The sequence below is a fragment of the Quercus suber genome, unplaced genomic scaffold, assembly GCF_002906115.3.
Source record: "Quercus suber isolate HL8 unplaced genomic scaffold, Cork oak 2.0 scaffold_920, whole genome shotgun sequence".
In the NCBI taxonomy this organism is placed as follows: domain Eukaryota; kingdom Viridiplantae; phylum Streptophyta; class Magnoliopsida; order Fagales; family Fagaceae; genus Quercus; species Quercus suber.
In genome coordinates this window covers 33,115-59,157 of record NW_027070343.1, presented here as the reverse complement: position 1 = coordinate 59,157, position 26,043 = coordinate 33,115, and the positions used below count along the sequence as shown (strand labels likewise).

Genomic DNA, 26,043 nt, shown 5'->3' with positions numbered 1-26,043 from the left:
TCCTATGTAGTTATGTTTGGTTAAGCTATTTCATACGATAATATATTTGTGCTTTACCTTTTATCCTTTCTGCAAAACCCTTGATAAACTGGCAGGTTAATTCTAGTTGATGTTCTTTAAATTTTTACTTTTTAGCAGCATGATGCTCTTGCTTTCCTGATTAAAGAACACAGAAAATATGCAGTTTCCAAGTAACCCATTTTGTTCTGTTTTAAATAAGAGCTGTTGAAAAGGAGTAGCCAGGTGCTTGTTTAGTGAGCTTGTTACCATTCCAAGGTCATGCACTTGCTTCCCTGGTTCAAGCTACATGGTCTTTTGTTTGCTTCTATAGTGATTTTGACCTTGATATTGACAATAAGAAGCTAATTTATATGACAGAGAGTTGGTCCCAAGATATGTGATCTTTGCTATATCATCTTATCTCTGGCCTTAAGAGATTTATCTAGATAAGGAATGTTATTATTTCATGCTTAGATGGGTTCAATCACATGTTTATTATCATTGGATGCGGATCAACAAGTTAGCTGCTTAAATGCTGTGTTTCTGTTAGTACTGTTGTGTTCTTTATCCTATAAAAATGCTATGGTTTATACTGCTATGGAATCTGTTCACTAAACTTGTTTGGTTGAAGAGAGGAAGAACTTAAAGATATATAGTTGTTAGGTTTTGAGGTGCATGAAATGTGTTTCTTTAACTTTTGTTTGGTTGGACAAGAAGAATTTAGGGGCATGTACAGTTCAGTTAGCTTGTCAAATACCTTAGCTTTGAGACAAGCTTTAGTGGGAGTTTAAATCAACTTATAAGTATTTTTAATGATGCAGGCAAATATCTTTGTTGTTTTAAGTTAACATCCATGAAATAGAATACTTTATGGGACTATATTTGACCTCTTGAATGGACATCAACTAGTCAGCCTTTTACTTGCACACTTCACAACTGGTTCTATCTACATGGTCTTTCGTTCACATCTTGATTCTTGAATCTAATACAAGATCTTCAATTTTTAAACTCTCCATCTCTGTCAGATATAACTTTCATTAACATGAAAGATTTTGTCCAACTTTTCTCCTATGAATTTGTAGAATAACAATTTCTTTAATAGAAATTCATTCCTGTTACTACTTATCTACAACTTCAGGTTATAGAAGGTAGTTGCAAAAATTCTTATCTTGTTATTAAAAATTCCATCCTCTCATTTATATGGTCACCATCTAGTTAATGTAGTAGCATTCCGCATCCTGCAATCAACTATGCCAGATATCTTGATCCTATATCAAATATAACTATGAACTGCTTCACTTTTCTCAATTGTTTGATAGAATATACATCTGGATCTATTTAAATGTGCATTGCACCAAAAACTGAGTCTGCATTGTCTCCTTTATGGCCAACCAAAGCACAAAAGAGTATTTGGCACAGATTTTGGGCAAGAAATTCTGTATAAGCTCATATTTATATTATTGGTTATATTATTTCCTACAAGAGTAATATTGGATGTTCCTTGTGGTTTACCCTTTTAGTCTTTCTGTAATTCCCAGGACAATGTGGCAGATTGTGTTTGTTGGTGGAGTTTACAACACAGGATGCTACTTTTACGAATTTATTCTCTCAAAAATTCACTAATCTGATCGTCTCCATTTATTTTAAAAGTCAAGTGCCAAACTGCAAATTGGACAACTATGATGTTAAGAACAATAGAGGTAGGTTGTTTTTGAATTGTTTATGGCCAACCAAAGCACAAAATAGTGTCTGGTGAGTGGTAACTCGCTCCTATCTAGGCATGTTCAAATAAGTATTTTCATACGATAATTTTAATTCTAAATTATTTGTGATTGACCTTTTAATCATTTTGTAATCCCCTTGATAGAGCGATGGGATAAGTCTACTTATTCTAAATGATGGTTTGTGAGTTTAGGGGAAAAAATAAAAGAAGAAATTTAGCAACTACATCGACCTGCTTGCATAGAATGATGTCACTGCCCCTACAGACTTCTAAATGATAATTATTTAATTCCTCAGCATGTTATTTGTAGATGGTTTGGTCTTCACATTGGATAAGGATCTGCTTTGTTTAATACTTCCTTATTGCAAAGCAAAATAAAATAATTTTGTTTTTTAGCACATTTTAAGTCCTCATAGCTTGACCCATGCCCACAACTGCTTGACCACATGAAGGTATGCAGTTGTTATACTTGCATGCATGACATCCTTTTATGTTCAAGAAAAAGATAATCAATAGAGTTTTTCAATAATCAATTAAAAATATCTCTAAATTGATATCATTGTCTCCTATTCATCTCTCACCCTCATTCTTATTGTTCATTAATCTTAGTGTCCCTTCCTTGTTAATCTTAACTTTTTCTTCTATAATGAGTCTGAATTTGATTCTGGCTGTACTTGAATTGATTCAAGTTTTCTTTTACCTAAGAGCACTTCACACGTTATCTTTATATATATATATATATATATTCCATTATATATCTTTAGGATTAATTTTGAGTGATATAATATGGACTGTGGAGTCGATTTGGTGTCAACCAAGCTAATTTGGTGTTATACATTAACCCTAAAAGGTCTTAGTATTGATGATCAATACGGTCTCCTATTTAGTTTTGCATGTCTGGTGTATATGCTTGTTGAGTTTTTGATCTGTACATAGATAATTGTGCAAGTTTTGGGATTTTTTTTCTCGGAATTTTTCACACAGATGCCTGCATTTGCAATTTACCTTTGGTTATCAATTTATGTCGAACAATAGAATCGCTGAGGGAAAATTCCTTGCTGTTTTGTTTCGTTGGTTCTTTCTTGATGATCCGTTTGGTTATCAAGAAAGTTTAAGAAAAAGAGAAAACTTTGAATTCAGCGATATTAGCATTAGTAATATTATTATATGCTTTTCTGGTCATAATTTCTCTTATATTCTTTTGTATTTAAATTCTGCACAGGCTCAAATTGATTTTTGTTTTCTTTTGTCCTGGTCCTTTCTTCTAGCTCATTGAACTTAATAAGTTATTATCTTTGAAACTACAAGCTCGTTTACTTTGCTTATCAAGTTAGTAAATTGGCAATTTCCAGCCAATTTACTCTACTCTCTCTCCTCTACTCCCTCTTCATCCAAATTGGCCATTAATGTAGAATGGGTGGACCAAGCATTTCCTTGAATAAAATATCATTATGATTCCCAACAAATGAGCTGCAAGCAATGAAAAGTAATAGACCAAAACCACAAGTGGTTTGAATTGCATGAAATTGGGTGAGTTGAAAGAAAATGACGTGGGGAGCAAAACTCATACCTCCAGCCATGACTTACACCATATGACTTCGCTTAGGCTTGTAATTAACACAACTAAAAGAAAGAGCAATGAAACAGAATCAACATCATCTTCGGCATTAATAGTAATCTCAAAGTGAATTTTGGAATGATTAACAGAACCCACAAAAAAGAAAGTGGATATGAAAGAGAATTCTGGATGGATGAAAGTAAGGTAAAAAAATATATAAAGAATTTTGGATAAGGAATCAAAAGAAATTTGAAGAAACTAAAGTAGTATCCAAAGAAGTTCAAAGACAAAGCACACAGTAAAAGGGAATCCTTGTCAATGAACATGAAATTGAGAGGAAGTCAATCAAGAAACCCAACCTTGATTAAAGAACCCCATTCTTGGCCAAGGTTTATGATCAGTTTTTAATGGAATACCAAGTGGAAGTCTCTGGGAAACTATAAATTCAGGAACTTTAAGTGTTTGTTTGGATTGAGGAGGAGGGGGAAGAAGTAGTGTAAAATTGGCTGGAAATTAAGAACAAACCATAAGTTGACAGAAGTAAATATTGTAAGAGAATATTCCTGTGCAGACTAAAATCCCCAACAAATTCAGATTTTGTTTATCAAAAAGGGGGGGAAAAAAAAATCAGATTTTGGAAATTGGTTCCGTCCATACTATTGACTCAGTCGTGAGTTGATGGTGTAACTTGTTCCAGATTTTGGTTCCGTCCATACTATTGACTCAGTCGTGAGTTGATGGTGTAACTTGTTCTTTGAGTTGATGGTGTAACTTTTTCTTTTGAAACGTAAAGAACGGAATGTGGTCTAGTTTGGCAGTTTGACCAGTGTGCGTGCTTAGATTAAATTAAGCTTGAAAAATTAAGTTCATAAGATTTTTTGAGTTGTACGATTATCATCTAGATGTCCACCTAACGGTTAGATTGGTGTTGAAGTGATATTGAAATAGAAACATGATAATCGCTACACTTTTTAAACCAATGTGTAAGAAATAGACTAGTCCAAAAGTACAGAAAAAAAAAAAGAAAAAGTCAGCAGTCCTTGACAGGAATTCTAGAAATGCTTTTCTTCTATAACTTTATGGCAAGACAAGTTTTTCATCTCTTTCATATACCATTAATCATTATAATTCTTCTGGAATTTTTCAGTAATTACCATTTGTGTGGTCGCAAGTTAGAGATTGATGCTTACCAATACTAGAAACCCCTGGCTCTTCTCTGTTTTGCTTTTAATCCTGTCTTACTATATAGCATGCTTCTCTACTGCAGGTGATACCCTTTCTGCAGCTGAGTCTCTTTCAGTGAGTGAGAGCCTAGTATCTCAAGGTAGCATTTTTGAACTCGGTTTCTTCAAACCAGGTACTTCTTCAAACATCTACCTAGGAATATGGTATAAGAAGTTTGATGTCAAGGTCAAGGACATAAGCATTGTTTGGGTAGCAAATAGAGAAAACCCTTTGACAGAACCATCTTCTTCAAGACTTGAACTGTCAGAAGATGGCAATCTTATCCTGCTTGACAGATCCTCCAAGAAACCATTTTGGTCAACAAATTTGGCATTTCCAATGTCAAATTCAACTGAAGCAATAATTGGTGATGATGGAAATTTTGTTTTAAGAGACAAGTACAATGTGTCTACTATATTTTGGGAGAGTTTTGATCATCCAACAGACACATTGTTGCCGGGTGGAAAGCTTAGGATTGATAAGATTACTGGAAAATCAAAGCAGCTTATTTCATGGAAGAATTCAGAAGATCCTGCACCGGGTATGTTCTCATTTGGCTTTGACCCAAATGAAGGCAGTCAATATATCTTAGAGTGGAATAGATCCCAAAGTTATTGGAGTAGTGGAATTTGGAATGGAAGATTTTTCAACTTGGCTCCTGAGATGACACAAAATAGTATCTTCAACTACAGTTTTGTGTCAAATGAAAATGAAAGCTATTTTAGTTATTCTCTTAATAATAGTACTTTTATCCCTTCTAGGTTTGTCATTAATTTTTCAGGAATGATCCAGCAACAGATGTGGTTGGCCGGACATTGCATTTGGAATATATTTTGGTTTCAACCAAGACAAAAGTCCAATGTCTATGCTTTATGTGGAGCATTTGGCATGTCTCACGAAAATTTATCAAACCCTTGTCAATGTCTACAAGGTTTTGAACCATTCTCGGTTCAAGACACCAAACTAAATGATTGGTCAGGTGGTTGTGTGAGGAAATCCCCTTTGCAATGTGAGGATAGTATGAATACAAACGGTGAAAGAGATTGGTTCTTGAAAAAATCGAATGTGAGATTGCCCGTAAATTCAAAAGCAAATCTTAAAGGGAGTGCTACAACATGTGAATTGGCTTGCATGAAAAATTGTTCTTGTGCAGCTTATGCTTATAATAGCAGCAGTGGGTGTATGATATGGGAAGGGGCTCTTTTGAACTTGCAGCAACTCTCAGATGGTGGTGAGGCTGGACAAGATATCTATCTCAGACTTTCTGCTTCTGAGCATCGAAGTACTTCCCTTCAAGGTACTGAAAGGCAGGGTGAGTGCAATGACATCTACACAAACTCATGTTATCTTGTTTTCTGCAAAAATACTTCATTCTTGGTTATGGTTGAGCTAACGTTGGTTCTTTTCATCATGATCAGGTAACAAATGGAAAGTATGGGTCATTGTATGCGTGGCGCTCCCTGCAACAGCGCTTCTGTCATGGCTCTGCATTTGTTTTTTAAGCAAGGGAAAGGTCAAACCCAAAGGTAAGCATAAGCTCTAGCCATAAATAGAAATCTATTTCTGAATGTTACAAAATTATTATTATTATTATTATTTTTAATATATTGGATCAGTAGCAATGAAAAGAAAACCATGATAGGTCCTTATTCTAAGTACTCAACACTCCTGTCAGGGCAATGAAAAGCTTTTTCCATTTTTGTCAACGGAAAATGTTTCCTAGAAAAGATTTTCTGGTATCTGGTCTGGCAGAAAACACAAATGAATTGAAAGCATTTTCTGTGTTCAACGAAAAACATGTCCAACAGAAGGTGTTTTCTGGAACATTACATACTTAACATATCATTACAAATAAACTCCACACTACAAAAAAGTTTCTCAAGATTGTTCATTGACTATTTATCAAATCAACTTTTTTGTTCCAACCAGTTGCTTCCTCACTTTGCATAGATCCTAAAGTTGGGGTTTGTTTTCCAATTTGAGACTCCCAAATGACCTAAAAAATAGAAAACCTTTTCCTAATCAGTGTATGTTTTTGTGAATGAAAGCTTTTATATATAAAATTATTTAAAATTACAGAAAAATTTTTAGTGATTTTCCATGTTAACCAAACAACATAAAATGTTTTTTGGCTCATTTTAAATGTCATGATTAAACGCAGAAAATGATTTTAGTATTCTAGAAAACGAGTTATTTTCTACAAAACGTTTTCCATCAAACAAAATAAGCATTAGTCTCATCAGTTGGCAAAGATGGTGTTCAAGCTCTTGAACGATATAGGAAGAGTTGACCTTTGCAGTTATTTAGTCATTTATGTGAAATGGGAATGAAATATCACATTGTTAATAGTCGTGTTTTAAAACGAGCAAAAAAGTTTCTTTACCTTTGTGTACTGACACAGCTCATAGTGGTTGAACCTTGGTGAACCTTTTCATGTCACCTTATTAATTGATTTTATTAGACCGAGCACTGTATTTAAGTGGTGAAGTCTCATCATTCTACGTCAAACAGGAGAAAAGGATTCAAGCAATGATTTACGGTTATTTGATTTTAGTGCTGAAATCCATGCAATTAATGATGGATCAAACACTAAAGATTGGCTGAAGAAGAGAGGGAAGAAGGATGTGGAGTTGCCACTATTCAGTTATGAAAGTGTATCAGCTGCAACTAATAATTTTTCAGATGCAAATAAGCTTGGAGAAGGAGGTTTTGGACCTGTTTACGAGGTATGATCCATTCTCCTAATCAATGTGCTTTACATATTATAAGACAACCAACAAATGTTAAATTTTCATGAAATTTCAAAGAGATTGTGGTTCACTTTCATAGGGAAAATTACTCAAGGGGCAGGAAATTGCAGTGAAGATGCTTTCAAAAAGATCTGGACAGGGGCTTGAAGAATTCAGAAATGAGATAACACTAATAGCAAAACTCCAGCACAGAAATCTAGTCAGACTCTTGGGTTGCTGTATTGAGCTAGATGAAAATATACTAATATATGAATACATGCCTAATAAAAGTCTGGATTTCTTCCTTTTTGGTGTGTATTTTTCCATCTTGGTATTTTTTTTCTATATATATTTGAATATTTTGGGTTCTTAAGTACTGATTTTCTTAGCTGTTATGCCATTTGAAAAGATCCAACCAAGAAACAGATGTTAGATTGGAGGGCACGCTTTCACATTATTGAAGGGGTTGCTCAAGGGCTTCTTTATCTTCATCAGTATTCAAGGGTACGAATTATACATAGAGATTTAAAACCTAGTAACATTCTCTTGGATAGTGAAATGAATCCGAAAATTTCAGATTTTGGCTTGGCTCGAATATTTGGAGCCAATGAAACACAAGCAAACACAAACCGGATTGTTGGAACTTAGTAAGTATGAAATCAACTTCTCATCTAATATATATGCAATTGCCAAATAAATTTACTAAGCAAGCCACTAAAATAGTCAAATATTGAATTTTGCAATCCAGTGGTTACATGTCTCCTGAATATGCTATGGAGGGCCTCTTCTCTATAAAGTCTGATGTATTTAGCTTTGGGGTACTAGTTTTAGAGATTGTTAGTGGAAAGAAGAATACTGGTTTCTACAACAGTGCGTCACTCAATCTTCTTGCATACGTGTGTAGCTTTTATAACCTTTCAGGTTCTTTATGTTTTTGCACAGTTTTCTAAATTGAAAAGTTCATAGTAATAAATATACATTTATTTGAAATGAAACAGGCTTGGGAGCTGTGGAGATATGATCGAAGTTTGGAATTGATGGATCCAACAATAGGGTATCCTTCTTCCACTTCTATTATGTTGCGATTTATTAACATTGGGCTTCTCTGTGTCCAAGAAAGCCTGAGTGATAGACCTACCATGTCTAACGTGGTCTCATGGCTTAGCAATGAACATGTTCCTCTACCTACACCCAAGCAACCTGCTTTTACCACAGGCCGGAATATGATGGACACAAATACATCAAATATCAGCGCAGCAAATTGCTCAATAAACAATATTACTGTTTCTATAATGGAAGCTCGATAATTATTTGGTCTATTAAAGTCAAAGTCATTTTGTAAAATCTAGTTTTTTTTGTCTAATTTTTATGCATAAGGATCTACTACACACTTTTTTTTGATAACTGATCTACTCCACCACACTTTTTTTTATTACTGAATATTTATGCAAAATATTATTTGACATTCTTTTGTGATTAAACTTACAGAATAAATAAATTAGCGATTGGCCACAAAGTTTAAAAAACAAATATGGCTGGGAGTAAAAAATCAGTCTTGGCTCTCTAAAGAAAAAGTGCTCTACAAAACTAAAACCCAAAGCCTTTGTGAAAAAATTGTGTGAGATATTTTCGTCTTAGCTTTGGACACACACTTTAACGTCCATTCTCTGCCCCAAATATTAGAGAAAACTTTCTAAGCTTCCTCTGCTTGATCTCGCTCAAGCAAGGTTTTGCTTGAGCAGGCCATTTGCGAGAAATGAGTAAAATCTCAGGTTGATGAAGAAACAGCAGCTGACTAGCTTGTTCGAGTCAGATCCTCATGTGCCAATTCTTCGATTTTCTTCACAAATTGATCATGAAATACAAACTTGAACTCAGAAGATATTGTCACAAATATTAGCTAATTTTAGTCCTAACAGATTTATTCATCCATTTTTCTCACGGACCATGTGCTTCACACCTTATTAGGATACCTCCGTTCTTTTTAGTCTCAAAATCAATTTACAACCTATAAGAGTTGGTCTAGTGATTTCACATAAATGGTGACAGATTTAAGAGTAAACTTATGCAGATAATTCTTTCTTTATAACTTTTTTAATATACTTTTTGGGAGAGGTGGTTTGTGTACCGTGAGCCATGATTTAACCTACATTGTGAATCGAGACTTGAGAGATTGGGGAGGGGGAGTATGTCACATAATCAGCTCTCAATCTATGGAATTCATGAGCATTGGATGTGGCCTTGACCATAATGGGGTACTATGTAAATATCTCTTGAGAGTCCTACTGCTGCCCAACTTTTGAGAGTCCTTATTGTTTCTTTTTTTTTGGTTATTTAGTAAGTGAAGAGATTAGGTTTAGTACTCCAATGCATTGGATTTGTTGAGATGATGACATGTTTGGCCACGTTTTGCCATTTCAACCGGTCCAGTACATTGGAGGTTCTAGACCCATTCCAAGTCCTTTTAGTAAAACTAGAAGACAAACTGAAGTTTTGAGTGTAATACTTAACATTCTTGTAATATTATTTTATGTTGAATTCTTAAATATTTGTGAAAAAAAAAATATTGAGTTTCTCATTTGATAAAAAGTGTACATATTATTTTTAAATTGAACAGTACTAAGGAGTTATCAAAATCTCCAAGATGTTAAGTAGAGCATTCACAATAAGTTCAACCAATGGATTCCAATTAGTTAAACTGATAAAGTCTCTTGTTAATCATCAAGAGCAGATGTCGTAGGTTGAAACTATCTCTAAAAAAAAATAAGCTCAACCAATGTCTATTCTTTACTTCAAATTTTGGTAACTCACCCCAACCAATAGTTTACTAGTAAAATAATACCACCCTTTAAAAAAAATCAAATAATACCCCAAAATATGTTCACACACAAACTTCATTGATTCCCTTTTTTAATCTAAGTACCAAGTACTATTCCTCACTCACTCTCTATCTCTCTTCTTTCGAAAATGTCCCAAATGAGAGAACCATGTTGATAACCACCTATCCTCTGAAAAAGTAAGAATCATCTCTCGGACAACATTGTACTGAACATCTCGGCAATGATGGGTGTGCACGTGAGTGAAGTTCCACATTAAATAATGATGAGAAGAGTGAGTAGTTAATATAACATAATTGAGCACTTACCCATACGGCTTAGGCCTCTTGGATTAAAGTGTGTCTCTATATGTTATATTAATTACTTTAGGAAGCTCCTTAGAGTGTTTATCTCCCCTACAACTAGTATTAGAGCCTAGGTGTTTGCAATTCTATCAGAGGGGCATAGATAGGGGTTTTCTAATTACTCTGTTTTGTATATCAAGATTGCCCCAACTTCATTTTTGCTTTAGAGTTCCGTGCTATGTTTCTACTAATTGTCTCTGTTTGACATGGAGTCTATATTGGCAGCTAGAAGATTTGGGAAATTTGTTCAAGCCTTTGGGCTTAGGAGTCCTATAATGCAAGACTGTCTGATGTGTTCCTTGCTTTGTTTCAATAAAAATAGTTTGCTAGTTTCTTCTTCTTCTTCTTTTTTTTTTTTTTTTTATATATAAACACCTTAATCCTTTTGAAGATTTCATGAACAAACATACTTATTCAACATGTTACTTCCTTTTAGTGTGCCTCTTTGATAGTGTTGCAATTATATATATATATATAAACACCTTAATCCTTTTGAAGATTTCATGAACAAACATACTTATTCAACATGTTACTTCCTTTTAGTGTGCCTCTTTGATAGTGTTGCAAAGATTTAGATTGCAGATCTTACTTCAATCCAAAATAAATAAATAAATAAGTAAACATGGAGGGAAACTAAAACAAAAAGGGGAAAAAAAAAAAGGAAGCTTTGAAATGAGAATGTTGAAAATGGGATGTGGAAGTGCTTAATTGGTGAGTAGGCCTTGTGCTTAATTCTTTAATTGGAAGTGCTTATGGTTATTATCAATGTATTTGGATAAAATAACAATAAGTTTTTTAACAAAATATGCAACAAACATTTTTTTACATCATTTTTATTTATTTATTATATTTTAAGTTGGGCTTAGAAATTGTGGTTGCACCAAGTAGCTTCATCAAATTGCAACAATTCTTTCTAAGCTATGATTTCGCCAAGTACGTAGTTTCACCAAATTACAACAATATTTTGGATAAAAGCAATTTTTTAGATAGAGATAACAACTTATTTGTTTTTATCACTTTCATTGAATTAAGTAATAATAAATGTTTTAACAACTCATGCAACATAGATTTTGTTCATATCAACTTAAAATATATATATATATATATATATAGAGAGAGAGAGAGAGAGAGAGAGACTTAATTGTCATTATACATATATTTTTTGAGAAAGTTGAAAAATACCAGAGCCAATAACAAAAAGAAACTTCAAAGCATAAAAATGTGTAGTTGCGAAGTAGAAGTATGGTTAATCTATGAGGGGGAAAAAAATCCACTTTCACTGGAAGGATGTGCACGCTATATGGATGCAAAGGAGTTGATAAATTTATCATAAATTTTTCCCTCAAGTTGCATCTTACATTTTATTGATAATTAAACAAATTATTTTATTAATTGTTAGGATATATTTCCTTGAATCAAGGGATAAAATTTAACTATAATTTAAAGGGAAATGTTAATGAATGACCTAAGGGCATTGTTTTAAGAACTATTTTTAGAAAAATTTTATGAAAAAATGATAAAACCAATCTTTATTATCTTAGTTTCAAAATTTTAAATTTTAATCCAACTAAAAATCTATTATTAAAATTTCAAAACTTATATATTTCAATTTTTAAAAAATATTTATATAGAATATATGAATTTTCATATTTTACAGTCTGGGCCTAAATTTTTATACTCTCTCTCTCTCTCTCTCTCTCTCTAATATTTTGTTTGGTCCCAAGAACCCAAACAAATTTCTGAAATTGGTCCAAATGACCTAAATGAAATTAATCACCTGCCCCATTCATTGGGCCCGTGGTCCCTCCAAAGTCCAAACACAATACAACAAAAATGCTCATCCCCAAGTCACCAATATCATAACCCAAAAAAACAAAGAAAAAATCCTTTACGGGGTTTAGAGCATTCACGTCCACTGCCCAATATTTTATTGCGGTAGTTATCATTTAGAAAGACAAAAAGAAGAACTTCACTTAATGTATGTAACCAAATCGTTTGAACTTTGGGTGTCATCAGACTAAATACTAACTATTTTTTACTACAAATTTTAATAATAATTTTACAACAAATTATAAGTGACAATTTGTTAGTGATAAATAAAAAAATGATGTCAATGATGAAATCAGGTTAAATTCAGTAATAATTTACCAGTTAGAATTTGTTGTAAAATTATTGTGAACATATCATTACTCTAATTTTTTTTTTTAGTTAAATAATGAATAATGCACGTATCATGAGATAATTTCTATGACTTTTAATTAATTTTAATTTATAAATTCTAGGAAAGTCATTCAAATACTTCTAGAGCCAATGTTGATAATGTAGCATTCCTAACCCTTAATATATATTAATATCCCAGTTTTTTTAAATCCTCAAACAAAGTTTTGAAAAATTGAAATTAATAAAGTTGATATTTGTTCATTAGAGTATGATCGAAGTTGCGTCCAAAAGTATAAGATTATCATATTAGTCAACATGATAAAATCAACATATTCTTTCAAAGTACCCAATGAATGGACTATTAAACCATCTTTCCTTTTCTCTTTTAATAGAAGGCTAGAATATTATTTCATAGCTTTCAATTTTTTTTTTTCATGTTATTTCCTTTGTGACTTAACTCGTAATAAAATGCAATTTTTTGTCTACCATGCTTTTTAATTTAATAAACCACCATGTCATCAAAAAAATTTTGGTTCATGCTTTGCCCCCCTTAAATTGAAGTCCAAATTCTATCCCTGTTTCAATGGAACCCCTTTTGCACCCAATGTTTTTTTTTTTTTTTTTTTTTTTTTTTCAAGTTGCAACTTATGCATACTTACTTGTATATAATAGTTTTGATTAAATAAATTCATTTTACTTATTGGTATTTGTTTCTAAATTTGCATTTATGAATATTATGTCAAAGGAAGTCTACTATAAATAAGCAAAACAATGGATACCCATTTAATTTCTTGGTTCCTCTTAGGAAATTTATTTTTTATTTTTTTAAATTCTAAAATTTTGGACTATTTTTTGTGTGTATTTAGGTTTTGGTTATTCTATATATTTAGTTTGTAAGTTTTTTTTTTTTTTTTTCAATTGATTATGACTAAGAAAAATTTAGTTCAAATTTCATGTCTTTTATGTGCTGTAGTGCAATCTAATTCCAAGTTACTTTTACATATTGATTGTTAAAACTATCAATTTTTATCTATTTACATGTTTTAAAATTTTATTTGTACTTTGTGTTAATTTCTTAGTATGCGGAATTTCTCCCATATCCTTTTAGATCATACTCCCTCCGTCTCACTTTTTTTGTCATGTTTGAAAAGTCAAACTTTTTAAGGGAACATCATTTATTGTCTTGTCTATTCTTTAAAAATGTATAAGTTTCCAAAAGTACCCTTAAAAAAATTTATCAAAAAATTAAATTAGTAAATTAATAGGGGTATAATAGGAACATCAGTAAATTAATGACTTTTATTTTTAAAAACAGGACAATATTTTGGAACATTTCAAAATGGAATAGAAGACAAAAAAAGTGAGACAGGGGGAAGTATAAATTAAAGTTCTTGTGAGCTTTTTTATGATCGTATTTCTTTGAAAGTATAACTAAATTCAATTTAGAATTTTTCCTATATCATTTCAGATCATAATATTTAACAAAAATTCAATATGAGGGCTATGATGTAATGTTATGGAATGTTTTCTCTTCGAGTAGATTATATAGCAAGTGAAATATCTATATCATTTATCTTCTCATTACATGATTTTTGTTGTTGTTGACAACAATATTTTCTTGTGGATTTAATTTGTTGTGGTTTCTGTTTGGTGCAGGTAGTTTATCTTCTTTAAAAGAAAAATTTGCTGCCAATATGAAATAGGACACAAGAGAAAAAGAAGGATCTAAAAGGGCTCTTAATTGTGAGCTAGCATATATTATTTGGCTAAATTATATCCATTGGTCTAAATTCCTATGTAAGTTTATCTCTACTAAATTTTTTTATTTAAATTCTGAAATTTAGATTGTTTTACTGAATTGGGATTATGGCTTAATAATTTGTTTTCAAATGTTTTAATTATTAAAGTCATTATTTTCTCATGTGTAATATTAATATATGTATTCTTAAAGGCTAAAGCACAATACGATTAGAGACATTACTCAAGCTTTTTTTTTATTAGTAAGTTAGAATGTTACATGTGGATGTTACATATGTTGGTTTCTCAAAAAAAAAAAAAAAAGACTTAAATATGAAATTTCTTTCAGGTCTGTAAATATAATTGATTTTTTAATCTTAATTTTGGAGTTAATTCTTTTTGGATAATCTTATTCATGCAAGTATTAGAAATGATTTTATTACTTCAGTTCATATCACACTCTTCATTAATAAATAAGGAATTAAAAAAAATAATAATAGTAATAATAATTTATTTAATTAGATTTGAGTTCTAAAATTATATAACAATAACTTATATTTAATTTTTTTTTCAATATATATATATTTATATATAAAGAAAATTCATAACTAAAATCGTGTGATGCACGGAACTGGTGGTAATATAATAAGAAGGGTTAGGTGTCGTAGTAAACAAGTTTTTATTATATTCTATTTTTTTGTAAGGAGTGTAGTAGCAAGCAAGTGATAGACTGAGTTGGAAACTTTGACCGGTGGTAGTATAATATGAAGGGTTAGGTGACGCAGTAAAAAGTGTTTTTTTTTTTTTTGACTGAAATGATAGAAAGTAAATAGTGTCAATACTTGGTCATAGTTGGCAACTTTCACCGGTGGTAGTATACTAGTAAAAAGTTTTTGATTACATTGATTATCGCACCGTTCGACCAATGGAAGGCCAGTTTCGGCATTGGGCCACACAATCCCAGGTCAATTCTAGTCATAGTTGGAAAGTTTGGTGTAAGTTCTTTACATTATTGAACAATAATATGTTCGGTCTCGTTGCCAAAGGGTCAAGGTCATCGTGGTTGCTAGGGACTCTTGTAGCCCTAGTTTCACGGGTCCAATTTGGTCTAATAAATTAATTGTCAAATTTTAATAATTTATGTTTGATTACAAACAAATACTTTGAGAAAAACAAAGAAATAATGAGACAAGAAAAGAAGTGTAATTTTGGTTGTTCCAACTCTCAAGAGGGAATCACCTTAATGCAAAATAAGAGTTGTGGTAAAATTGTAAATTAGCGCACGGTCATAGAACTACTCAAGAACAAAAGAAAACAAGCGACGAAGTTTATATTTGACTGAAAAAAACCTCCAATATACAGGCCACTTATGATTGCCAAAAAACAAAACCCAAAATATATACTTGCAATTTTTTATATTTATTATTTATTTTTAATAACACTTTTTTTTTACTCTACAATATATATATATATATATTGAACATCTTTTCTAGAATCTCAATAATTTGGGTTCAATTAAAATAGAGTAATTTTATGATCGCAACAATTTCACAATAAATCTGTTTTTTTATTCATTGGTAATAATTTGTCATTTAGGGTTTGTTGTGAAATTATTATGAAAAATTGTGGGAGTACCATTTCTCACAAAAATAATCTGGCCCTCCAAACATAATCCACAACCATTTAAAAAAAAAAAAAAAAAACCAAAATTATGTCATACTTGTAATCTTCTCATAATTGTTGTAATCCCTTTAGTTAGTTAGTTAGTTGAGACAATGATGAGTTAGTTAGGATTTGAGTATGTCATATGCGCTCTACAAAATTGGTTTCGATTAACAATCCTTGATGCATTAATGGAGAATACCACCCAAGAATCTAAGATGCAAGAGCCTGAATTTCATGCCGTTGGACCAAGAACCAATTCTTGATGCACCAATGGAGGCTCTCACTCAAGAGTCTATGATTTAGGAATTGGCAATTCAAGTGTCGGTGATCCAAGAATCAAAGATGCAAGCACCAACAATTCTAATGGTTCTAGAATCAAATGAGGTTTTGAGGATCTAAGAACATTCCAATGCCCAAAGAATCAATGAGACCTTGAAGATTGAAGAACCATTAAAGGCTTAATAATTTGAGAGTTTGAAGGTCTACGAAAAAGAAACCTTCATGTACATGAGAATGCTTGTAAAAGAGAAGTGCATAAATATGGTGATTAAAATATCACAAAGGTATTGGTCCATTGGAAGATCTCCTTTGATGAAGATGCCAACCACAACAATACCATGTGGACAAGGTGTTTTAAAGGGGAGGGAAATGATAGAAACCCCAAGGTATGTCTTGTAATCTCCTTATAGTTGCTGTAATCTCTTTAGTTGGTTAGTTAATTGAGATTAGGATGTGTTAGTTAGGATTTGAGTACATGTAGCTTATTTAACACATGACTTAATTTAGAAAGCATATGTTGAATTAATTAGCCAATTATCTTGAACTACTGGACCAAGAAAATTAGAGTTAGTCTTCTATAAATACATAATTATAATTCAATATTAGATATCATTGAAGAATAAATCAATTGCTTAATGCATCTCTCTCTCTCTCTAGAGGTTTAAGTCCCCTTGAAGTGGCCTACAACAACAACTATTGCAATTCACCATTCTTACTTTTCCACAATTCATATTCAGATTCTATCAAGTTCTTATCATGAAGATTGAAAGTTCCTAAGACTGATCTTCTATTTTTTATTTTTTAAGAATTACTAAATCAAGTTATATTTTCTATTTTTTTGTTTCTAAAATTCAAAAGTTTCATGTTAAAAAAAAAAAAAACTTTTTCACTACTTGTTTTATATGAGATGAAAAACCATGTTTTCCAACAATTTAAGGAACCACTAAAAGACAACACAAGCCATCATTAATTGTTCAAATCTATTTTTATCATAGAAATTCTTGTAATTTAGTAACTTTTGGAGTAGTTGTAAATACTAGTTTCTATATCAATAATAAGCAGCTAATCGGTATCAATCACAAAGGAGTCAATTTCATATTAGATGTTGTTTCAGTTTGGCTAGGAGAATGAAATTTTGGTATCGATTGATATCGATGTACCATTTCGGAATTACTGCTATTTATATATTTCTATACATAAATATATATATATTTGTATTATTTATGTAAGTATGAATTTATTAACTTCTATATTTATCAACATAAATTTTAAGTCCACATATTTTATAAGCCTAAATATTAGCTAAAGTACATTAACCAATTTATTAGATTAAATAAACATTTTTTTAATTTTTAATTTTTTTATTGTACCGGCCAAAATGTCAGTACTGGCCAATACAACTAAAAGAGGTCCATATAACTTGATTTTTTTGGGTACGTTTTGAAGGAGTAATGGTTTAATCGCAAGTATGGTATATTTTCTCGGTATAGATGCATGATACTAGTACAGTATCTATAGGTTTGTGGCTATTGTCACATGCCCAATTCATATTGTTTGAACTCGGGGCATGACAATATTGGATAATATATAATATGATCTAAAAAAAAAAGAGGCACAGAATACATTCATTCGTGGGAAAAAAAAGGGTCATGTTTTAAATTGATGCATATTTTATTCGTGTCACATACATACATGTATATAAGCACAGATAATAGTTATCGAAGATGTAGGAACTCGTCTACTTTGAAATTATTACATGCATCAATTAGAGAGTCATTTAGACTCTCCCCTAAACGCTGCTCTTGATGGAAGAACTGTATCCTGTTTTGTCATCAAAGTATTTCGACCACAGCATCACACCTCCATACTTGGCACTACCTTTAATGGCCGGAAGGACTTTTGAAGTTAAATCAGCAGCTGGAATGAAGCCACTCCCAGCTGCTTTAGGTGAAGCAGGAAGTCCTAAGAAAAATTTGGTGGCAGGAATAGAGCTAGTCCATTGGTTCCAATACTTTACTAGATTACCTGAGCTGTACTGGCATGGAGGGTTATTATAAAACTGTACCCATACATAATCAAATAGACCTGTCTTAAGGGCAGCTCCCATATAAGCATCAGGAAATGGGCACTGAGGAGCTGCGGTTAAGTACACTTTCTTTCCTTGTTTGCTGTATTGAGAGAGAAACCTTGCAAGCTCATCCCAATGTTGGGTTGTTCCTCCTTCAATATCAAAGTCAATTCCATCCAAAACAGCTGCTCCAAGAGGGCGAGATGAGGATTGTCCTCCTAAGAAGTTATTCCAAAGATAGGTCGCTACTTGTCTAGCATCGTCAGTTGAAGAAAGAGAATGGCTCCCTGCACCTCCTCCAATGGATAACATCACCTTAATTCCTCTTGACTGACATGATTGTATCTCAGAGCTAAACCTCTTGCACCCACTAGTTGTTGGATCACAATGGCCAGCAAGGTTGATTTGGGGTTTTTTACCGTTGCCAAAGGTTGGAAGGAAAGCTATGTTGACAAAGGCATAATTACCTGTGGCACAAGTTTGTGCCAAGGTACCCTCATTTCCATTCTGACCCCAGTAGATTGCGATCCCACCAGCATTAGTACCAACCACTAGAATCAGAATTACTGATAAGAGGAAAGGTATTGAGCTTGACGGATTTGATGCCATAGTATAGTAGGTTTGTCTGTGTTCAGATAGTCACAGTTGAACTAGATTTTATCTCTGTGTTTGTGGTGTTCCGGGTATCACATTTTCAATCTTTTATAGGACAAAAGTTGTAATACCCGAAAAAAAAAAAAAATTAAAAGGAGTGGTATTTAAGTAAATTTGTTTATGGGTCAATTTTATAATTAATATTACTAAAGGGTTTTCAAAAAATAAGGTTGAAATCCTAGCAATATATATATATATATAGTCTAATTTAAGTCAGCGTATAATGACAAATATTTTGAGAGAGGGGACTACCCAAAATACTCAAGTAGAGAAAGTTTGGCTGCACAATTGAGATAAGAACCTAATAACTTTTTTCTTGTCAAATCTAAGCTGTATTTAGAATTTGAGTATTTTTTTTTATGTGGATATTTTGGCTAGAAGTGAAACTATTTAAATTCTCAATGAATTTTATGATGTGACCGAAGAAGGGATTAAATTATATTTTTGGTATCTATACTATTTTGATAACAGTGATTCTTTTCCTATTATCGAAATAGGATAGAAAAGTGAGATAATAAAAAATAGAGAGATGATGGAAAAGTGGGAGGATAGAAAAGTTCTTAGTTTTCCTCATTTATGTTTGGTTGAGAGGGTAGAAAAGTGGAGGGATGAAATACTTTTTTGTTTGGTTGAAAATAAGGTTTGTATAAATTTACCATCATGTTCCTCTTAAATAAAACAAAATGTAATACATTATACTTTTAAACAAAATTGTGTATAGATAAAAGTGGACATTTCAAAAAATTAAAAATAATAAAATTAAAAATTAAAAAAAAAAAAAGAAGGAAAAGAAGAAGAGCACATCACGTCCTGACAAAAACAAAGAAAGAAAAAAGAAAAAAAAAGAAAAAAAAAAAGAAAAAAACAAAGACAAAAAGCCAGCATTACGAGAGAAAGGAAAAGTCAAAAAAAGAAAAAAAGAAAAAATAAAGAGTCAAAAATGTTAAAAGAGGTAGGGGCAGTTTTGTCCAAATTTTTTTCCACTTTTCACTCCAATTTTCTCTCAAATTTAGAGAGATTGTATTTTGAAGGAAGAGGAGGGAAAACTTGTGAGCCCCACCACTTTTTCGTCTCTCTCCTCCTCTCAATCAAACACCATTCCTACTCATTTTCTTTCATATTTTTCACTTTTTTTTTTTAGTTCTCCCTAAAATCCACTCAACCAAGCATACCCTAAGTGTAGGTTGCTCTACAGAAAATTTAGGCATGGTCATGGTGGGTCCAGTTTGTAAGTAAAGATGAATTGTAGAAGGTTAGGCATGGTCTTTAGGTCCGGTTCTACATTGTTTTTGCCTTAGAAAGTTGTACTTTTGGTGGGACAAAATTGCAAAATGTCCTTTTTGGGCAAACTAAGCAGCGTTTTACCCTCTTTCTCAAACTAATTAGGAAAATGCCCATCTTTTGAAAATCGAGTTTCTCAAAATCGATTTAGGCCCTATAGTGGCGTTTTTAAGGAGCCTATAGTGACGTTTTCAGGATCTATAGTGGCGTTTTGTAACTCAATTTATATAAAATCGAGTTATAGGTAAAAAAAAATTAAAAAAATTGCCTATAACTCGATTTATTGGACGTCGAGTTACAAAACGTCACTATAAGTTCTGAAAACGTCATTATAGGTCTTTAAAAACGCCGCTATAGGACTCCAGAAATTTTTTTTTTTTTTTTTATAACTCGATTTTGAGAAAATCAAGTTTCAAAAGAGGGGCATTTCCCTAATTAGTTTAAGAAGGAGGGCAAAACGTTGCTTAGTTTGCCCAAAATGGGCATTTTGCAATTTTGTCCCTTTTGGTGGAAAGTCGATGCAGTAGCATTCTTGTATTGATGATGTGAGTGTGCTAGTATAGACGAAGGCTAAAACAAGAAACAAGGCAGCCTTCATCTTCTTTTTATTATAATTTTTTGTTTGCAAATGTTAACCAGCACGGGTGTGGTGCTGGTTAAGGGTGTACTTTTCTTTTAAAAAGTTGCAAAAAGTTGTAAAAATGTGTAAAAAATAATATAAAGTTACAAAAGTTACAAAGAGGGCCAAAAAAAAAAAAATGGTTGTTGTTAACTGGCAATCGTAACCACAGCCCTTTTTTGTTTATTGGTTTTGGTAGGAGTAAATGGGAAGTCAATAAAGCCGACAAGTCATAAATTATAGTGTAAAAAATAAATAAATAAAGGAAACAAAGGAACACACGTACTTGAAGATGGCGGACTATCTGGGCTTTTGCCCTTAATTTTTTTATTTTATTTTATTTATTTAGCAATTTGCCCTTGTTTGCAAACTATATAGGGGAATGCCCCTGTTTCGATACTCGATTATCTTAAAATCGAGTTTCAATGAAATACTCGATTCTTAGAAAATCGAGTTATGCCTGATCAAACTTAAAAAAAAAAAAAAAAAAAAAAAATTGCATGGAACTCGAATCTCTGAAAATCGAGTTCCATGCAAAAAATTTTTATAAATGGGAGCCCTATAGTGGCGTTTTTATGCCCTATAGTGACGTTTTAAAGCCCTATGACGGGTTTCCCTGCAAAATTTTTATTAGTGTGATCACGCCATATAGGTTCAGGGACCCTATAATGGCGTTTTTAATCCCTATAGTGACATTTTACAGCTCTATAGCGGCGTTTTTATGCAAAATTTTTTTATAAGTGTGATTTTTACTGCAATTTTTTTTTTTACAAGTGTGATACCGTTTAGGAAGCTCTATAGTGGCGTTTTTAATAACTATAGTGACGTTTTAAAGCTCTATAGCGGCGTTTTCCTGCAAATTTTTTTTATAAGTGTGATTACCGTCCTATAGTGGATTTTTAAGCCCTATAGTGACGTTTTAAAACCCTATAGTGGCGTTTTTGAACTCGATTTCCATAAAATCGAGTTCCATGCTTTTTTTTTTTTTTTTTTTTTTTAAGTTTGATCAGGCATAACTCAATTTTCTACAGATCGAGTATTTCGTAGAAACTCAATTTTAAGATAATCGAGTATCAAAATAGAGGTATATCCCTATATAGTTTGCAAACAGGGGCAAATTGTTAAATAAAAAAAAATTAAGGGCAAAAGGCCAGATAGTCCTGAAGATGGCCCACATGCCTACATAGTAATAGGAGTTATGACCTTATCTCAAGGGTTTTAGTTGTGGCAGAAAGAGAAAAAAAAATAGAACAAAAAATAAAGCAAATAGTAATAGGAGTTACTTGTTTCATCTCATATAAAACAAGTAGTGAAAACGTTTTTTTTGATCTACTCTACTCTATTCATGGAAGATAACATTAAACTTTTGAATTTTAGAAACAAAAAATAGAAAATATAACTTGATTTAGTAATTCTTAAAAACTAAAAAATAGAAGATCAATCTTAGGAAACTTTCAATCTTCATGATAAGAGCAACCACATCAGTGGTTGCAAAAATTTGCAAAATACAAAAAGTGCTCAATTTTGCATATTTTAACCCAAAAAATACCCACATCAAAGAAAGAAAAAGGTGGGTGAGGCCATGTGGGTAGTGCTTTGTTTGATATAATAAAAGATTAAAGAAATACTATTATTTAAATAAAATAGATGATTGATTATATAAATTGATATAGGTGTTTTGTAAAAGCGGGTGTGTAAAATAGAAAAAGTATGTTTTTTCTAGCAAAATAGGCAAGAATTTTGCACGGATTGATGTGGTTGCTCTGAGAACTTGCTAGAATATGAATATGAATTGAGGAAATGTAAGAATGGTGAATTGGAATAGTAGTTGTTGTAGGCCATTTCAAGGGGTCCTAAACACACACACACACACACACACACACACACGGCTCAAGATAATTGACTAGTTAATTCAACATGTGCTTTATAAATTAAGTCATGTGTTAAATGAGTTACATGTACTTAAATCCTAACCAACTCATCCTAATCTCAATCAACTAACCAACTAAAGAGATTACAACAACTATGAGGAGATTACAAGACATACTTTAGGGTTTCTATCATTTCCCTCCCCTTTAAAAGACCTTGTCCACATGGTATTGTTGTGGTTGGCATCTTCATCAAAGGAGATCTTCCAATGGACTAATACCTTAGTGACATTTTAATCACCATATTTATGCACTTCTCTTTGACAAGCAGTCTCATGTACATGAAGGTTTCTTTTTCATAGATCTTCAAACTCTCAAATTATTGAGCCTTTAATGGTTCTTTAATCTTCAAGGTCTCATTGGTTCTTAATTTGGATCTTGGAATGTTCTTGGATCCTCAAAACCTTATTTGATTCTAGAACCATTAGAATTGTTGGTGCTTGCATCTTTGATTCTTGGATCACCAACACTTGGATTGCCGATTCCTGACTCGTAGACTCTTGAGTGAGAGCCTCCATTGGTGCATCAAGAATTGGTTCTTGGTCCAATAGCATGAAATTCAGGCTCTTGCATCTTAGATTCTTGGGTGTTATTCTCCATTAATGCATCAAGAATTGTTGATTGAAACTGATTTTGTAGAGCGCATATGACATACTCAAATCCTAACTAACTCATTATTATCTCAACTAATTAACTAACTAAAGGGATTACAACAACTATGAGGAGAATACAAGTATGACATAATTTGGGTTTATTTATTTATTTATTTATTTTTTTGAGGTTATGGATTATATTTGGAGGGCCAAGATTATTTTTGTCAAAAATGTTACTCCCACAATTTTTCACAATAATTTTACAACATATTCTAAATGACAAATTGTTATCAATGAATAAAAAAGAGAGATTTGTTATGAAATTGTTATAGTCATAAAATTACTCTATTTTAGTTAAATCCAAATTATTGGGATTCTAAAAAAAGATGTTCAATATATATAAATATATATATAATATATATATATATATATATATTTGTAGAGTAAAAAAAAAAAGTGTTATTAAAATAAATAATAAATATAAAAAATTGCAAGTATATATTTGGGTTTTGTTTTCTGGCAATCATAAGTGGCTTGTAAATTGGAGGTTTTTTTCAGTCAAATATAAACTTCATCGCTTGTTTTCTTTTCTTCTTGAGTAGTTTTATGACCACGCGCTAATTTACAATTTTACTACTACTCTTATTGCATCAAAGTGATTTCCTCACGAGATTCAGAACAACCTAAATTACACTTTTTTTCTGTCTTATTATTTCTTTGTTTCTCTCAAAGTATTTGTTTGTATCCATCAAACATAAATTATTAAAATGGACAATTTATTAGACCAAATTCGACTCCGTCAAAGGAAAAATTATATTATGTTTCGGGTGTATATGCTATCTTTCTCACAACAGCTGAGTCCCACAGCTGTGTGGGACCCAACTGTCGTGAGAGAGATAATATATACACCCGAAACATGATATACTATCTCCCGTCAAAGGGTTTGATCCAATTTTTATGTGTGAAAATGAAAGTGAGTCCAGAAGGCACATAATTGAAGAAGCCACTGGGCTACAAGAGTCTCTAGACACCACGATGACCTTGACCCTTTAGCAATGAGACCGAACATATTATTGGTCGATGTGAGGAACTTACACCACACTTTCCAACTATGACTAGAATTGACCTGGGATTGTGTGGCCCAATGCCGAAACTGGCCTTCAAATAGTCGATGTAAGGAACTTAAACCACGCTTTCCAACTGTATTTGAATGAAATATATTTTTGTTTGAATTATAATTTGATATATATGATTTTAGACAATCTGACTATATTTTGACTCTGATACCTAGCCAATGGGGGTTATTCATTGGTACTCTAATACCCAGCCAATTGAGGTTATTCATTGGTAGTGAAACTAGTTCTTTTGGGGCATCACGAGCCTATTGTGTTTTTGGACCCAGTTAATGGGGGATATATATTAGCACGAATCTAGTTTCATCTGAATCTGATGCCCAGTTGTAGGAATATAGTGACCATAGTCGTAAAGATTGTTAAAAATATGAATTATGTTAAATATTTGAATTGTTTTAAGTCCTTGAAATTGTTTATGTGTTTTTGGAACTTATTGTAAATTATAGCTTTGATATATATATGGAAAACAGATTACTTTCTAATTCATCTATGATATATATGTAAGATTTAAAATTTTTTATCTATATATAACTTATTATTTTACAATTTATTTACTTGATATAACTTATTAGGACTTTAGTTACTTATTGAGTTGTCAACTCACCCCCCTTTCCCCTTTCAGATTCTGATCAGGAAGAGTTGCATATGTTTAGGCTTCCGCTGAGATGTGCGCAAGAATGAAGTTTAGGAAATCCATGAAATAAGATTTGAGCTTTTTTTTTTTAAAATCACCATTTGGGTAGATTTTTAGCCTTAAAGGATTTAGTTTTTTTTTTTGGATGTTGGAAGATTATTATTTGGAGATTTTTTGAGAATTGCATTATTGAAGATATTTTTAAATTTATTGATGAAATTTTTTTGAGGATAATTTTTTAGTTGTTAAGAAGGCATTTTACACTTGTAGGCAGCAAATTTTGTAAGTGTGTGGCTGTTATCACTTGCCAAACTCTTACTTAGGTTCGGGGCGTAACAAAAGTAATTCTATTATTACGGCTACATTGATTGCTTTTGCAGAATTACTTCACATAAATGGTTGACATGTGAAAATGCATGAAAGAGTCAAGTCGGTGTTGATCCCAGGCCTAACCAATCCTTTACGACTTGACTTGGATTTGCACAATTTCTTGATGAGTTATAAGATAAGGACTGCCACTGTGACATTCACCAATAAGTAGGTTTCTTGGTGGATTTTAGCCAATACCCTAGTCGGTGGCTTGAATTGCCACTTCTTTCTTCTTTTTTTTCCTTTACTTTTTTACATATACGATTGACAAAGATAAATAGAAATTTTGCTTTGTCTAATATTGCGTCCTAGTGCCGCAATTGGAATACGAAGCGAGCTATTTGACAATGCCGTGGTCCTGTGGAGTGATTACTAATTTATTTATTTATTTATTTATTTTTTTGAGAAACAAGTGATTACTAATTTAGAGAGCAGAAAATATTTCACTTTGTTTTAACTGTAGTACGAAATTTTGTATTGTAGAGATCACTAGCTTCTTCTTCTTCTT

General features: G+C 32.1%; 2 protein-coding genes across 2 annotated transcripts; one reads left to right on the top strand and one right to left on the bottom strand.

Moving 5' to 3' along the window:
• The first annotated feature begins 4,423 nt into the window (after positions 1-4,423).
• On the top strand, positions 4,424-8,541 carry LOC112006795 (receptor-like serine/threonine-protein kinase SD1-8). The gene is made up of 7 exons (XM_065768315.1): positions 4,424-5,817; positions 5,924-6,031; positions 7,017-7,231; positions 7,335-7,545; positions 7,644-7,881; positions 7,983-8,130; positions 8,233-8,541. The coding sequence occupies exons 1-7, from the start codon at positions 4,464-4,466 to the stop codon at positions 8,539-8,541; spliced, it is 2,583 nt and encodes an 860-aa protein (XP_065624387.1). The 5' UTR covers positions 4,424-4,463.
• A 9,347-nt stretch (positions 8,542-17,888) lies between these two features.
• On the bottom strand, positions 17,889-19,015 carry LOC112006832 (acidic endochitinase). The gene has a single exon (XM_065768320.1). The coding sequence runs from the start codon at positions 18,931-18,933 to the stop codon at positions 18,046-18,048; it is 888 nt and encodes a 295-aa protein (XP_065624392.1). The 5' UTR covers positions 18,934-19,015; the 3' UTR covers positions 17,889-18,045.
• Positions 19,016-26,043: the final 7,028 nt, after the last annotated feature.